Source organism: Haliotis asinina, chromosome 7 (assembly GCF_037392515.1).
Source record: "Haliotis asinina isolate JCU_RB_2024 chromosome 7, JCU_Hal_asi_v2, whole genome shotgun sequence".
NCBI lineage: Eukaryota > Metazoa > Mollusca > Gastropoda > Lepetellida > Haliotidae > Haliotis > Haliotis asinina.
Genome location: NC_090286.1, coordinates 49,373,566 through 49,389,248, shown reverse-complemented (window position 1 = coordinate 49,389,248; position 15,683 = coordinate 49,373,566). Strand labels below are relative to the sequence as shown.

General features: G+C 37.6%; 1 protein-coding gene across 1 annotated transcript in view; it reads left to right on the top strand.

The window, feature by feature from the left end:
- Positions 1 to 15,683, top strand: part of LOC137291822 (serine/threonine-protein kinase Sgk1-like) — a 109,834-nt gene that overhangs the window by 88,778 nt on the left and 5,373 nt on the right. Inside the window, exons 7-12 of the mRNA XM_067823358.1 lie at positions 877 to 1,150; positions 4,896 to 5,008; positions 5,783 to 5,819; positions 9,103 to 9,189; positions 14,196 to 14,291; positions 15,403 to 15,510. Of these exons, the coding sequence (XP_067679459.1) occupies positions 877 to 1,150; positions 4,896 to 5,008; positions 5,783 to 5,819; positions 9,103 to 9,189; positions 14,196 to 14,291; positions 15,403 to 15,510 (715 nt within the window). The remainder of the gene's footprint in view (positions 1 to 876; positions 1,151 to 4,895; positions 5,009 to 5,782; positions 5,820 to 9,102; positions 9,190 to 14,195; positions 14,292 to 15,402; positions 15,511 to 15,683) is intronic.

The window sequence follows — 15,683 nt, the reverse complement described above, 5'->3', positions numbered from 1 at the left end:
AGCGGTACACTTATATGTTATGATGATTCACTGTTATTACTACTGACTGTTGATTTATTGATAGACGTACGTGCATATTTTTTGTTTTCTCTTAATTTTCCCGTTTTGGATGTTTGATCCAGTTAACCGGACGTCTCGCTATCCAGACGATTTTCGAGTGAAACCAAAACGTCCGGGTAAACAGGGTTCGACTTTATATGTCTATGGGATGCAGTGTTCTGTACGCTTCGGAATACAAACGTAGTGTCTTCTTCAAATAGTGGGAAATAGTATTCACAGGTGTAAGATAAGCTGAAACCCCTGATGAAAGTGTGTTGTAGTTTATACTGCTGAATAGAAAAACATGACACTTGTGATACTTCATGAAAGTCATTTTGTCAAATGGTGTGTGCACCTTCAACAGTGGAGAGTTGTCTGTATATAATACTGATATTACACTCCTGTGAACAAGCCAGTAAAGGTTGATTTGTTTATCCTTGTTTTGAGTTTCTATGACTGGATTGTCTGGTCCAGACTGGAAAAGGCCCGTGAAGGTCTGGGGTAGAATAGGCCTTCAGCAACTCATGTTTGCCATATAAGGTGACTATGCTCATCGAAGAGGCGACTAATGGGATCGGGTGGTCAGGCTCGCTGACTTGGTGGACACATGTCATCAGTTCCCAATTGTGCAGATCAATGCTTATGTTTTTGATCACTGGATTTTCTGGTCCAGACTTGATTATTTACAGACCGCTGCCATATAGCTGGAATAATGCTGAGTGCAGCATAAAACTCAACTCACTCACTCAACAGACTGGAAACAGACTGTTTTCATATAGCTTAAATATTGGAGCTTTAGATGACAAAACACTCTAGAGTTTCTTTGTTGCTTTTCAGTGTTCGTCCCAGTGACTTTGAATTCTTGAAAGTGATTGGCAAAGGAAGTTTTGGCAAGGTGCTGTTGGCCAAACATCGTGCGGAGGCTAAAGTGTATGCTGTCAAGGTGTTACAGAAACAGGCTATTATGAAGCGCAATGAGGTCAAACACATTATGGCTGAACGGAACGTGTTGTTGAAGAACGTGAAACACCCATTCCTGGTTGGCCTCCACTACTCCTTCCAGACCCCAGACAAACTCTACTTTGTTCTTGACTACGTCAATGGTGGCGAGGTAATTCAATGATAGTTTGTTTGGGTTTGTATTTGGCGTCATTTTGTTGATGTTAGAACTGAGAATCCCATGTGAGTCTGAATTAAGACAGCTGAGCCAGTGCAAATAAGATTAGACTCAGTGAGGACAGATATTGTCTTGTTCTCTTCTCTTCCTTCATTTTGTATGGTGTTAGCAGGTGTTAGCACAGTGGTACAAGCTCTTGCTTATTGTGCATCAGGGCCACAAACAACCAAATTCTGGTTGTGGATTTGAATATAAGATATTTATCATATTATGATCCAAGGTGATGAGAACATAATGCATGTTCTGGTCAGATTGAACTGAGTGGTCAATGCCTCTTTGGTTTGTCAGCACAATAATTATGCTAATGACTTTTAATGAATGGGTCAGTACCTGATTAGTCTTGTAGCCCTGCTCAAGGGGCCTGATTGGTCATTTAGTAAAATTCCTTTGGTGATCAGTTTGAGAGTAAAATGGTCAATGCCTGGTTTGAATCCCATACCTAGGTTTATCACTGTCATGTCATTCAGGGTTTTTTCCTCACTACCCTTCATATGCTTTTAAGAGACAAGAGTGGTTGGGTAGCATAATAACATAAGTTATTTTATCTTGTCCCTTGCTTTTATTTTGCTGGAATATTGTTATACATAGCCTAAAACCTAGCCACAATAAAGTGAAATGAATCTTTTAAATCTTTAAAGTAAAAATCATTACAGTTTGAGTAAGTGGGATTTTCACATTCATCTTTCAAATTGAGGGCAGTGGGTCGGTTTAATTGTCAGAAGTGTTTGCTCATTATGATTAAGACCTGGGGCCTGTGACCATTAAATGTTGATATTTGATGCACATGGGTGCTTGGTCTGCTTACCTAGTGTAAGATACCAAGAACAGGATTCAGTAGTTAGGCTTGCTTAGGCTTGGTGATGCATGTCAAGGCGTCCCAGTTGCACAGCTTGATGCTCATGTTCACTATCATATGCATGGACTATAGAACTGTGTCACAGTGTGATTTTGACAAGCTTAAAGGGACCACTAATTGCAGTGCATTATAAACATAGTCTCTCTGTTTGGCATAGTAAAATTTGATGAATAATAAGAAAGGTAAGATGATTTGTGGGTGTTGACCTTTTATTGTATTATGATGCAATGTTTTGGTATACATGCAATTTCTTATGCCACTGACAAGTAAGAGAAAAGTATTCGTCATCCATATAGTATCTTCAGTGTCTTATGACCATTTTTTGTTATGTGCATTTTAAATAAAATTTTATAGCATTTGGATGGAACCAAATATTCCGTTTGTAAAATACATCAGTTTGTTGTAAGAGTGTTTATTTACATACTTTACTATAGTTGCTGATTCAGCAAACGGAACACACTTGTTTGGTTATTCTATTATCAGATAGGAGGGAACATCAATAGCCATTTTCTTCTTCAGTAGGTCCTTAACAACAAAATTATGTGGCAGGTGAGGACAAAAATCTAATACTTTATTTGTTATGGCCTTACATTAATCTTAACAGAGACATTGATACTAGAGTGGAACTAAATTGATTCCAAGTAATTTATGATGTGATGGGCTCATAAATTTGAAGGATATAGTTTTGCTAATGGTTACAACCAGATTCACATGATGTCGGTGTATTTTATTTGTTTGTGGAGCTATCAAGATGTATTCCTGGTTCTGTTTCCCAAAGTGATTGTGGAATTAACTGTGGACAATCCATCTTACCTTGGCAGCTTCATGTGTAACTAGAATATGTATAGCTTGAACCTGCAGGCCTCAGTCAATACAGGCTGCAGAATTTCTGTGTGATGCTCCTTACTTCCTATTGTTGCTGGGAAAGGTAGAAGAATGTGTTCTGTAGCAAATGTTCTGTAAACTGTTAGAAGCCATTTTGTTTCATTGGTTAGTTTCAAAGATGAGAGTTGTTATTTGTTGCTCAAAAGACAGATTTCATATAGAATTACGAATGAATTCATAAGTCGGTGCCAGTATATATGGAACACATCAATGATTTGTATTCCTGAGTGAGTATGGTTTTAACAATGTTCCAGCAATTCCATGTCTTGAGACTCCAGAAATAGGCTTTTCATGTTATTTACTGTTCTTGGGATTTGGACCCAGGCCACAGAATCAATTCTGTTTTTCAGGGTTGTAGAAAATCTAAGCATTACTGAGCAGCCATTTTATAGTTTGTAAGGGGACTGAAGATTTAGTTCAAATTATATTAGTCTGAGGTTATCTTTTAACAAAATATAAATGTATTTGTTTAGGTGATAAAAATCGTTCTGACAAAAAAATGAAAAGACAGTTGCACATATTGTCTTTGTAACTTAAATTCCTGGCCTCCAATAATATTGGTCATTCTAGTTACCAATAGGGATGGATGGTTTCACCTTTTGTTATTACATGGCTTGAGGCCTGAAGTTTTGGTCTCTCTCAGATTGAGTTATTCTGGTGTTTGGGTAAGGAAACAAGTATTGGTTTGTCTGTAGGCATGAGGGCATAATGCTACACAGTAATAGAATAGAATCATAGTGATGATGACATGCGAGTACACAAGATGTTGGTGAGGACTCCTTGGTGCATTTTGGCTGCCATCTTCAAAGGAATGCCAAAATGAAAACTGATATGTTATAACATCTTGAAGCAATAGCATTGCTGTATTTTGTCAGTGCCAGCTGCTGTGATTCAACTCATTTTGGTACCAGAATTGTTAAAACAAGTGATGACTTGCAGGAAGGTGTTCATCATTGATTCTCAAACAATACCATGCAATGAAGGAAGTTGCTAGGGAGCAACTATTTATTACAAGGGGCCAGAGGTTGTTCATGCACTAAAAATATTGACCCTGCCCTTATGCTTGTAATGATTTAACTACTTTGTGGCTTGTGTTGATTGATAAGGTTCCAGTTTATAGAGTTTATTCTTCCATGGCAGATACGTCAAGGATAGTGTCAGCTTAGTTTGTGGCATGTGGCCAGATTGATAAGGTTCCGGTTTATAGAGTTTACCACTGCTAATTCTTCCATGGCAGATAAGGCAATGGAGGTGTAAGGTAACTTTGTGGCATGTGGCCAGATTGATAAGGTTCCAGTTTATAGAGTTTACCACTGCTAATTCTTCCATGGCACATAAAAGCAATGGAGGTGTAAGGTAACTTTGTGGCATGTGGCCAGATTGATAAGGTTCCAGTTTATAGAGTTTACCACTGCTAATTCTTCCATGGCACATAAAAGCAATGGAGGTGTAAGGTAACTTTGTGGCATGTGGCCAGATTGATAAGGTTCCAGTTTATAGAGTTTACCACTGCTAATTCTTTCATGGCACATAAAAGCAATGGAGGTGTAAGGTAACTTTGTGGCATGTGGCCAGATTGATAAGGTTCCAGTTTATAGAGTTTACCACTGCTAATTCTTCCATGGCACATAAAAGCAATGGAGGTGTAAGGTAACTTTGTGGCATGTGGCCAGATTGATAAGGTTCCAGTTTATAGAGTTTACCACTGCTAATTCTTCCATGGCAGATAAGGCAATGGAGTTGTAAGGTAACTGTGTAGCATGTGGCCAGATTAACTTTGTTTCACCTTATGCCGATAAACACAGTTTTTGGATCAATTGGCACTATTCATTTGACAGACATCAAAGAAATACATCGAGATGCTTGGCGATAAAGCCAGTTTATTGTGCTTGACATCAGTGTGCACCAATACTGATGTCAATCTCATTTATTTTTCAGTTGTTTTTCCATCTTCAAAGGGAGAGATACTTCCCAGAACCACGTGCCAAATTTTATGCAGCAGAGATGGCTAGTGCAATAGGTTACCTGCATTCCCTCAATATCATATACAGGTAAGTTACCTGCATTCCTTTTTGATATAATAGTACAGGTGAATACTTATGTTCCCTCAATATAATATACAGAATATTTTACAGGTGATTTACCTGCATTCCCTCATTGTTGTGTACAGATGTATTGCATGTATTCCCTCAATATCATATGCAGGTGCATTACCTGTGTTCCCTTATATTATGTACAGGTGAATTACCTGCAATCCTCCAATATAATATACAAGTGAATTACTTATGTTCCCTGAATATGCCACTGCTATATCATATACAGAATATTTATGCAGGTGAGTTACCTGCATTCCCTCAATGTTGCGTAGAGGTGAATTCCCTCAATATCATACACAGGTGCATTAATTGCATTCCCATAATATCATTTACAGGTAAGTAACCTACTTTCCCTTAATATCAAATATGGGTGAGTTTGCAGCATTCCCTAAAAATTCTATACAGGTGAACTATGTACATTGGGTTAGTGTTGATACCTGTCATAATATGTGCTTACTGTTTACCTGTCTTTCTTTCAGGATAATTGTATAAGGAAAAGTAATGTTGACAGTCAAAATGTGATTCCTAACTTCTTTTAATATCATTGATGTAGAACTGCCAAATTGAATGCACAACCAAATGATTAAAAAATAAGAACAATCTGGACAATTTAACAAAAGTTGGATGTGATTCTTAATTTAAAGTCAAGCATTGCTTGTAGGTATTTGAACTAATATTCAGAAAATACTTGACTAAAGTTACAAGTCCATTATTATTTTAATTTTTCAGAGATCTCAAGCCAGAAAATATATTATTAGATTCACAGGTAAGTCTATTTCCATACATATGATAACATTATTTGATTACGCCCGTTAAGTCAGACATGAAGAAATAGTGCACATGTCAGACACGGATTTTTTATATTTTTTTGTGTGTCAAAATGTTTGGCTCTGTGTGGCATTTGCTATGATTTAACCATGATAAAAGCTAGCTATGTTACCAATTTGCTCCGTCAGTATCAGCGATAAGCTTGTCACGTAAAAAGTGCATGATTTACGTAGAGCTTTCTGAAGCCATGGCAAGACTGCCCACACAGTATAGAGGTGATGTTTATTGACAGGTAATAGGCCCTTATCTGTACACCGTGGAACAAGATATACGAGAGGCACCACTTCTCTGAGATATGACGCATGCAGATGCTCCTCCCCTCGTAATGTCTCAAATTCTAATGTGACCTTGTTTACTCGTAGTTTAGAAGGTTGTATAATATAGACACCATTGTGTGACCAGAGGAAAGTAAAGTCAATCAGCTTGCGTGAGAATATGACTGAGAATAACACATGCTTGAATGTGCCAGTCTTGGATAGTTTCCAGTATCGTCATTGCAGGGGACCTTGAGATGAAGGGCAAAAGGCTTTATACTGCTTTTATCCATATTCCCACAATATCACTAAAGGGGAAACGAGAAATAGGTTTCACATATTCTACCCATGTATGGAATCAAACCCAGATGTGAGAGCATTAACCACTGAGCTATGTCACTGGTCCTTGGTATAAAGACAGTTCTTGTATAAAAGATTAATTATTTTATATTTACTACCTTTTAGTAATATCATAAGTTCCTGATTGGTGGTTAGCAAAGGAAGACCTAATAGAACAACCTGGCCATGCTGAACTTAATGAAGCATAGCATATCAATCGACATAGGATAGCTCAGTGGTTTAAGCACTGGCTTGACATGTGATAAAGGTCAAGGTTTGAATCTACACATCAGTAAATTGTGTGAAGCCCATTCCTGCTGTCCCCAGAAATTTAGCATAAGCAGCATAAAATTAAACACACTTGCTCATTCGCTCACTCATTCATTCATTCATTCATTCATTCATTCATTCATTCATTCATTTGTAAAACATCATTCTTTCCCACTGTACTAAGACTTTTTTTGTGCAAACAAGACTTCTTTTTGTGCAGGCCATCTTGAAAGTTGTCCAAGCAAAAAAGATTCTTACTTATTGGTAAAGTTAGGCCAGACTGATTTTATTCCTTGTCTTATGGATCTGCCATTTGTATTTATTCAAGAATTAGACGAAAAATTAAAGTTAACTTTCCATGCTTAAAAAATAAAGTCCTAATGTTTGTGTTTGCCAAAAATTTGAACATGTAAGAATTCTTTTTTAGATTGGTTTTTGCCCCATAAATTGCCAAAAGTGGAGTAATTTTAGTATTTAGTATTTAGTATTTTAATTTTTCCATCTAACTTTGGGTTTTCTGAGGGCAAAAATCCATAAAACATGAAATAAAATTGGTGTGGACATAATGTACTTACAGAATCTAGTGTTGTTTAACTTCTTTTGAGTGTGTATATTACTCACTGACTCACTCACTGATAAAATGGCCAGGTGGTTTAATTGAAAGATTCTCTACTCAAGATTAATAACTAGATAACAATTTATTGACATCTGCTAGTTCTGTGAAAGAAACAAGTTGTGACCTCAGCACCTGCATGTAATTCCGTCACATATGTGACCTTGGAAAGATGAGGTGTCGACATTCAGAAGATTGGCAATATCTATGCATAAGACCTAGATTGTTAAGCCCCCATAATTCGCCAATTGGGGAAGGTGGGGGAATGAAATTGACAGGGGCTTCATACATCACCATCTATTGCTCCACAAATGCTACTCCGGGCTGATTACTGAAGCCATGGCTCATTCACATCAGCCTTCAGAAGAGTTCATCATCTTACAGTGTGCTCATCTGTACATTGTGGCACGTTGGGTTGAGGGGGGAACTTGAGAGGGTTGGTTGGGACACTCATTTAAAGTAGTTCGCTGCACAGTAGCAAATCCCAAATCTTGGTTTGCACGACTATGTTTGTTGGTCACCTTATGTATGCTGGCAGACATGGAACTTTATCACTAGGGGATTTCCTCTTGACACTTCAGGGTGTAACTGGAATACTGGTCCAGGCTGTGTTAAACCACATTCTCTCTCATCTGTATATAGCCCAGATGGACTGATATCAGGAAGGGATGGTGGGGTAGTTTAGTGGATGAAGTGGTCGTTCATCAGACTTGTTTAATTCTCCACATGGGTACAATGTGTGATGCCTGTTTCTAGTTTTCCCTGCCATAATATTGCTAGAATATTGCTGACAGCAGCATAAAACTAAACTCGCTCACTTATTCATCCTGTATTTCTCCATGTCTGGCATTTTGGAATATTTGCTCAAGGCTTGGGTCCATACCTGTGGTTCTTGTGACCTCAAATACCTGCCCTTGATTTTCTTTTACATGCCTTTCAGATGTTCAGTTATCATATTGCTGGAGTGAAGTTGCAAGTGGCATAAAATCATACTCACTCACTCACTCACTCACTCACTCACTCATACATACATAAACTTCATACTCAGTAAAGCCTGACTTGATTCAGACACCCAACACAAATACATTCTAAAAATACATCTCCGTACTGACCATGGCGAGACATATTTTAATAATCAATCCCAAATTCATCTGATCTGTGTCACATTATATCCATATACCCTCTGCTGTGATATCCTCTCCATGGGCTAGGATTTCTTATTTTCTGTTAATATTTGAATTAAATTTCATTGGAGAGCTAAAACATGATTCTAAATTGAATATAAAATAATGAAGTAACTTGCAGCTGATAGGGTTTTGTTTTAAATCTCCAGAAGAATCAATATGATGCTACTGTTCACTGACACTCATGCCACCTTCCACTATGCCTGTTGTCCATATTTAGTGAGGGTAATCAATGTTATTAATGCCTGTTATTTAGTAAAGGTAATGACTGTTATCATTAGTTCCTGGTTTGAAACTAAAACATTGTGCAGCTGGTAATCTTGTGCTTACAGCTGTTGATATGTTGGCAACAAAGTACCTTTGGAATGCATATTCATGGTGCAGATGACCTTGGAATATTTGTATTTTTGTCCCTCCCATCATACATTGTTTTACCCATATATCCAAAGCCAACTATAGTGAGTTTAACATGCATGTGAGTCACAGCTTATGTACCTTAAAAAAAAATATACTGCTTCATTTAAAAGACATGTTTGCATGACATCGTTTGTTTTGCTTCAGGGTCATGTAGTGTTGACGGATTTTGGACTGTGTAAGGAAGGAATTGAAGGCATGGGGACCACTTCCACTTTCTGTGGCACTCCTGAGGTGAGTTGGTCACGCATATACTGTTTTATGTATCCTGCACTGCTGGCGAGATTGTTGAAGGTGTCAAAAATTCCCTCATGCATTTGTGTTCTGTTTACCCCGATTTTGATCTGTCAGCACTTGAGAGGATCTTCAGTTTGTTATCAGAGCTCCAGATAATTTTTCAAGCGATTGGGTATATACTCCAAAGTCTGTTTATGTATGAGTAATTGCATTTTTTTAGGAGTGACTAGCATTTTGTATACTCCCACTAGTAAACAGAATTGAGTACTCAACTCTTCTAAATAAGTAAATATAAATGCATCTAAATTTTTAGTATTTGTAATATTGCCAAACATTTGGCAGTCATTTGTAAATACTCAACATGGAAGTCCGGTGGCTATTAAAGTAAACTCCAGACAGTGGCTACGGCTATAATAGTATATGTACATTTAGGCATCAACTGCCAGTAGCTAATGCTGTTGTAGAGTTTGGGCATGCATAAGCCAATTAATTAGTTCTTTGAGTAAAGTACGCAAGATATCATAGACCTGTTGGGTTTTAAGTGATTCTTACATGTTTTTTGTACTCCCAGATTTGTAATTTATTGAGTAAATGTGATTTTTATTGAGTAAAATATGCAAATACATGCCTTATCTGGAGCTCTGTGTTATCATCTATGCTCTGCAAGAGGTTTTACTTCTGTAAGGCCCAGCCAACCAACCACGAATATAATCCACCTTAAACCTTCACATTTTCAGTTTTTCTCTGAAAAACTTATGTTTAGCTTTACAAGGTGATACATTTGTGTAAAAGAACATGATTTATCCATTGTATCACTAGTCGGTATACAGTTGGCTACAGTATGCCAATCAGTTTGGGATTAACCTTGCTGTGTGCTTCTCTGCAGAAGGTGTATGCATGTGACCTGCTTTAGCTAAGTCCTTAGCTCCCCTAAGTCTTTGTCACACAAATATCACAAAATACTTGCCACCTTATATAAAACATATTCCCGCCCATTATATAGGAAGTATTATATGAGTGCCCATGTCATACTATGTTTGTGAGACGAGTGCCTGTATGTTGGTATTTCCCGAGGGAGAGTGAGGGATGTACCGATATTTAGGCATGATTGTTGTAAACATAGTATGATATGGGCACAAATGTGATATTCTGTTATTTCCGAAGTTGTCAATTTGACGAAAATAAACCCAAACCTACTTTCAAACATAGGCTGGCTACCCAACATCACTGCATATGTAGAACACGACATCACAGAAGAAAGGTGATGTCATTGCAGTGTTCACGACACCATGTTCAAAGTGATATTTTGCCCTAGAGCATCATGTGAAAAATATGACCCCGATATTTTTGCCCTCATAGGTAATAAAACTAACTACTCCTTTGTAAAAGAGGCTGGTAAGACTCTTCAATAGCTTGTGTCTCGAACATGACACACAAATGAACATGTCAGAAACATTAGCCTGCCAGGTTGTTTGTTGGAGAGAAGACTTTTTGATGTATATTTCGCTGAACTTCTGAACTAATTTCGGAAGTAAACACATCTATGTGTACATGATTTGTAAATTGTCGTTTTGAGATCAGAGACAACAGAAATGCATTAGCGAATGTTGGTTGGCATTAAATACAAATACTGAATTCACGATTCAATTTACCTCTCCCATCAATAATGTGAAAAACTTTCCTCACGAAACTAATAAATCAGGTTTTGTGATACAGCATGTGCAATTGGTGAGACAGATTACTGTCAGTCTCCTTATTGAACTAATCTACAAAGTCCTGTAATTAAGTCCTATACAGAAAAAATGGCAGAAACAAAATATATCTATTAGGCCAAAACAGAGAGTCATCTAGTTATTGATTTGGTTGTCCAGAAAAAACTGCAATAAGCAGCACAATATTAATAGGAGATGTATGAAGCATTATCTTCGCTGTGTGTGGTCCCAACATAACAAGGAATTCTGGGATAAATACGCATCACTTGTCTTGGATGTAAAGTCCCTGTGACAGGATGCTGTGCATGACGTCAGTGGTGGCATGTGACATAGTTTCCACGATGTCCCTGGTCATGTTTGTATATGATTGAATGTCAGCAGTCGTGAATGTCACTTCTCCAGCTGTAGCTGGGTCAGCTAAATATTTTGTGTGATTGTAATGGCAACACTCGTGTGATGACAAGAGCATCTGAGATCATCTGAGCTGGACAGATAGTAGGGGGTCACTGATCAGTTATCGCATGTCTCTTGTTGGAATTTTCTTTTGCGGAGCATCTATTTTAGTAATAATCTGTACACAAATCTCTCCTAAGACCGGTATTCATGAATATTATTTGCAGTTATCAATAGGGGAATGCTAAACCTATACAGATGAAATGATATTATCCAGACTGCTTGCATTTGTATGCTTTTATGATTATGTTGCTTTCAAGATAGTTTGGCTTAATATTGCCTTACCGTATTATTGTAAGGAGATATCATTTTGACAGTAGATGCTATGATGTCTATAAGTTGATGATGTCACAATGCTACGACATTGCTGCACTGCAAGTCTAATATCAGTACTGTGTTCATATATGTACACGTCTCATTGAAAAGTAATGAGGAGTGAATTTGCTCATAAACAGAATCTCACCCTGGTGTCTTTCCGATATATCAACATTTGTTGATAACAGCAAAAGTAGTCTTGGCGAGCCTTGGATGTTTGTAATTTTACCAGCTTGTGGTGATATAATTGATATCAGCTGACACTTGGATGAGATAATATATTTTCTACTGATCAAATACATGCCTTTTTTCAGATAATAACAACCACAATATCTTTAATTAATGAAAGTTACTAACTTCCCTCCCTCACTTGATGTGAAATTACACAGTGATTGAGTGAGCTGTACCCGTTATCTGAAGTTTAATATAAGTATATGTGTGGTATAAAAGCACCCGGACATTGTGTAATATAGTGAACCATTGGGCATGGTCTAGGAAGCTATCTAATGGTGTTGTACATAATGGTGTTGTTGTTCAGCCATTGTAATGAGTTGTGTCCATAATTTGGCACTTTTGACTTTATCCGCTTGAAGGACTTTTGTACCTCCCAAGATTGAAGGTCGAGGGTAGTACCGGTACATATTTTCAGCTCATAAAAATTCAGTATGTTATTGATATATGGTGGAGTCTATCCAGATCTTATCTGTGACATTGCTGGACCACATCTGGAGATTTAGTACTATAAATAATATTGCTTTCAAGCGTGTCTGTATTTCAATTTAGGAGACATGGGTACCCCATTGGTTAAAGGTGATGCAATTTGTGGTGCAGAGTTGTGTCCCTTTGGCATGCATGCAAATCCTGGGCTACTCAAAGCAATCATCATAACACTATGACAGTTGTGAGTCCATCTTAAAGTAAAAGAAAGTGTGTTTGCTTTACATGCGGAAGCCCCAGGTTCAGTTTCCTACATAAATGTGAAGCCCATTTCTGGTGTAGCCCATAGTGATATTGATGCAATACTGCTAAAACCAACATAAATTTACTGACTCACCGAGCTGACTCTTTGATACAAGTGCAAAACAGTTTTGTAAACTCAAGCACGCATGCATGCTCATGCACTCACTCGTTCACTCACTCAGTTCCTGCTGTAGTGTCGTCGTCCTGCTCCTGATTGGGATTATACTCAACAACCCTACCTCAACACAATCAGTCTGTATCTGTTAATGATAAAGATGTCCAATAATCAGAAAGGAATTTTTTTCTGTTCTTCACAATGTCTGGGTTTAGTAATGACCAAAGTATTTTAGATCATGTTGGAGACCGGAAAGAGCTGATTGGTCAGATCGAAGATGGATGTAGATGCAGTCCTTGCATGATGTGTCTCATCTTGTCATTATCCCTCGCACACTCCCACTTCACCCCATACTTCACATCACCCACGATCTGCTTGCTGAGAGACAAAAACTGGATCCTTATTGTAGTGAGAAAAAATGAGTCATTCCAGGCCCATTTCTGACCAAAACATTTGTTCATTTTCTGAGATTAACTGCCATTTTCAGAATGAAGGCAATGAAACAAATGCAACAACTATTTTTGGAATTAACTGTCAATCCTAGTTGAAGCTTGCCCATAGTGAACGTAAGGTTGTCCCCTACACTGCCCATAGTGAACGTAAGGTTAACGTTGTCCCCTACACTCTCTAACACTTTGCCATCCAGATTTCTGACTGCAAGAATCATGATTCAACCTCAGAACTCCTCAAAGATATGCTTAACTTCTATGTTGTTGTACTTATTCCAGTACCCATCTGGAAATAAACTTAGGATATGTTCTAACTCTTTTGGTCATTTGTACATTTTTACCATAGAGATTTATTTATTTATTCATTTATTAACCTCACATCAATGTAACCAAGTCTTGCTGACAACACTAAGTCATTTTAGTACAGTTGGTAAATCTACTGCGAGTGATTGAGTTGGGTTTTGTGCCCCTTTATAAATAGTCCTCAAGTTGTATCATGACATGAGCGGAGATCCTGATGTGAGGCAGATCTTTTTTTTGTGAAATCCTTGAGCATTCGTATGATGCTGACAAACATAGAAACAGTCTGGTTCAACAACATCCTTCTGTGTACATCTGTATCTACTATGGTCTTTTTCTGGAAATGTGTCACGATCTGTTGCTCTATGTTTCCCATGATGCCCCACTGCGCATGTCCCATTATCTTTTTATCTACATTTCCTATGATCCCCCTTTGTATATATCCTGTAATCCTTTTTTCTATGTTTACCAGGAATTTTCTCACTTGGTACATATACCGTTCATTCAATTCAATATAGTGTCCATGTCACCAGTGACTTATTATGCTTAAAAAGGCTATGCAGATGATTTATGAATGCCACATCAGGATATCATTGTACAAATATTCCAACACAAAACTACTGGTAACCCACCCACCCACCTACACTTCTCAAGTCAATCTACACACACCCTTCCTAATGACGATGTTGTAATTTGCAGTATCTGGCCCCTGAGGTGCTACGAAAACAGCCTTATGACAAGACTGTGGACTGGTGGTGCCTTGGAGCGGTGTTGTATGAAATGATGTATGGTTTGGTAAGAATGTCTTTTATTGCTTTTCCTCCTTCTCAGCTTTAAATCTTCAGGCCATGGACATTTTTGAAAACTTTGTTGCTCTTGTATGCAGCCATCAACATTCAGTTCAAGTTGAGGTTCAGCATGAAGGTCCAAACCATTTCAAGAGAGATGCAGACCTCGTTTCAAATATTATTTTGAATGATAAAAAAACAAATAAAATGAAATTGTTCTTTTTGCAGTGTAAAGAATGTGTTTTGTGTGTGATGTCATCTTAACATTCTTTTTCTTATGGTATGAAAAAGAGTTTGGAACAAGAAACATATTAAATGATGGATGATGCTAGAAAACCTGATTGTAAATTGCAGTTCTCAGTGGAGCTTCTCAGTTCTCTGAAAACAAAACCTATGGTTATATCAGACAAGATCCACAGCAGCTTCTGCTTGGCTCTGTTCCACAAAACAATCGTAGCCCTAATAGTAGAACATGATCGTAACTCCCATACCTTAACTTACGACTGTCGTAGCACTACGGTCGCTTTGAGGAACAGAGCCCTCATCATACTGGGCAATCAGTTGATCAGATGGTCAAACTGGATGACTTGGTTCAAATAGTATATTTGTACCTTGAACCTATACATTGTTATTTACAGTCTGATGTCTATACATGGAATATTGTTCAGTGTGTCTTTAAACAACAAGAAAACAAGAAAAAAAACAGTCTTTCAGAATGTCAGTTAAAATTAAATGAATGGCTCAGATAATTCAGCAAAAACTATAATTTCATGAAAAGATAATGCAATAGGTCTGTTTCATATTAATCTTTGGTATGTCTATCCAATTCATCTGTCATACAGATATCTTAATGCTGGAATTGAATTGAATCTAACAATAACTTAATCAATATGAAAATTAAGTCTAAGTTTGGAAGTATCATAAGCAGTGACCAGATCCAGTGGAATGCACGGCTGTATCATTCTGAATTACCTTTATTAGTGTCAACTTCTCTGGCACTGTTTTGATAGGTTTCATGTATCCTTGCATCCTTATGAGGCATGTCAGAGATGGATTTTTTATATGCAGCATCAGGAAATAAGTTGTTTGATCACACACACCACATTCTCTTTTTGTAGCCTCCGTTTTACAGTCGCGACACTGCGGAAATGTACGACAACATCCTGTACAAACCTCTTCGACTGCGCACCAACGTCTCCTATTCTGCCCGGTCTATATTAGAAGGGGTAGGTCACAAAGATCAAATATTTCTGGAGAAATCAGTAGAATCTGTTCATGTTGGAAATAGAATCAATGAGGTCCTCAATGGATGTTTGAAAGTGTTTGAAATACGGAATGTTTATGCATGTGAAACAGTTTTAATAGGTGTACTTTTGACCTGAAGTTTGCAGTGTTTATG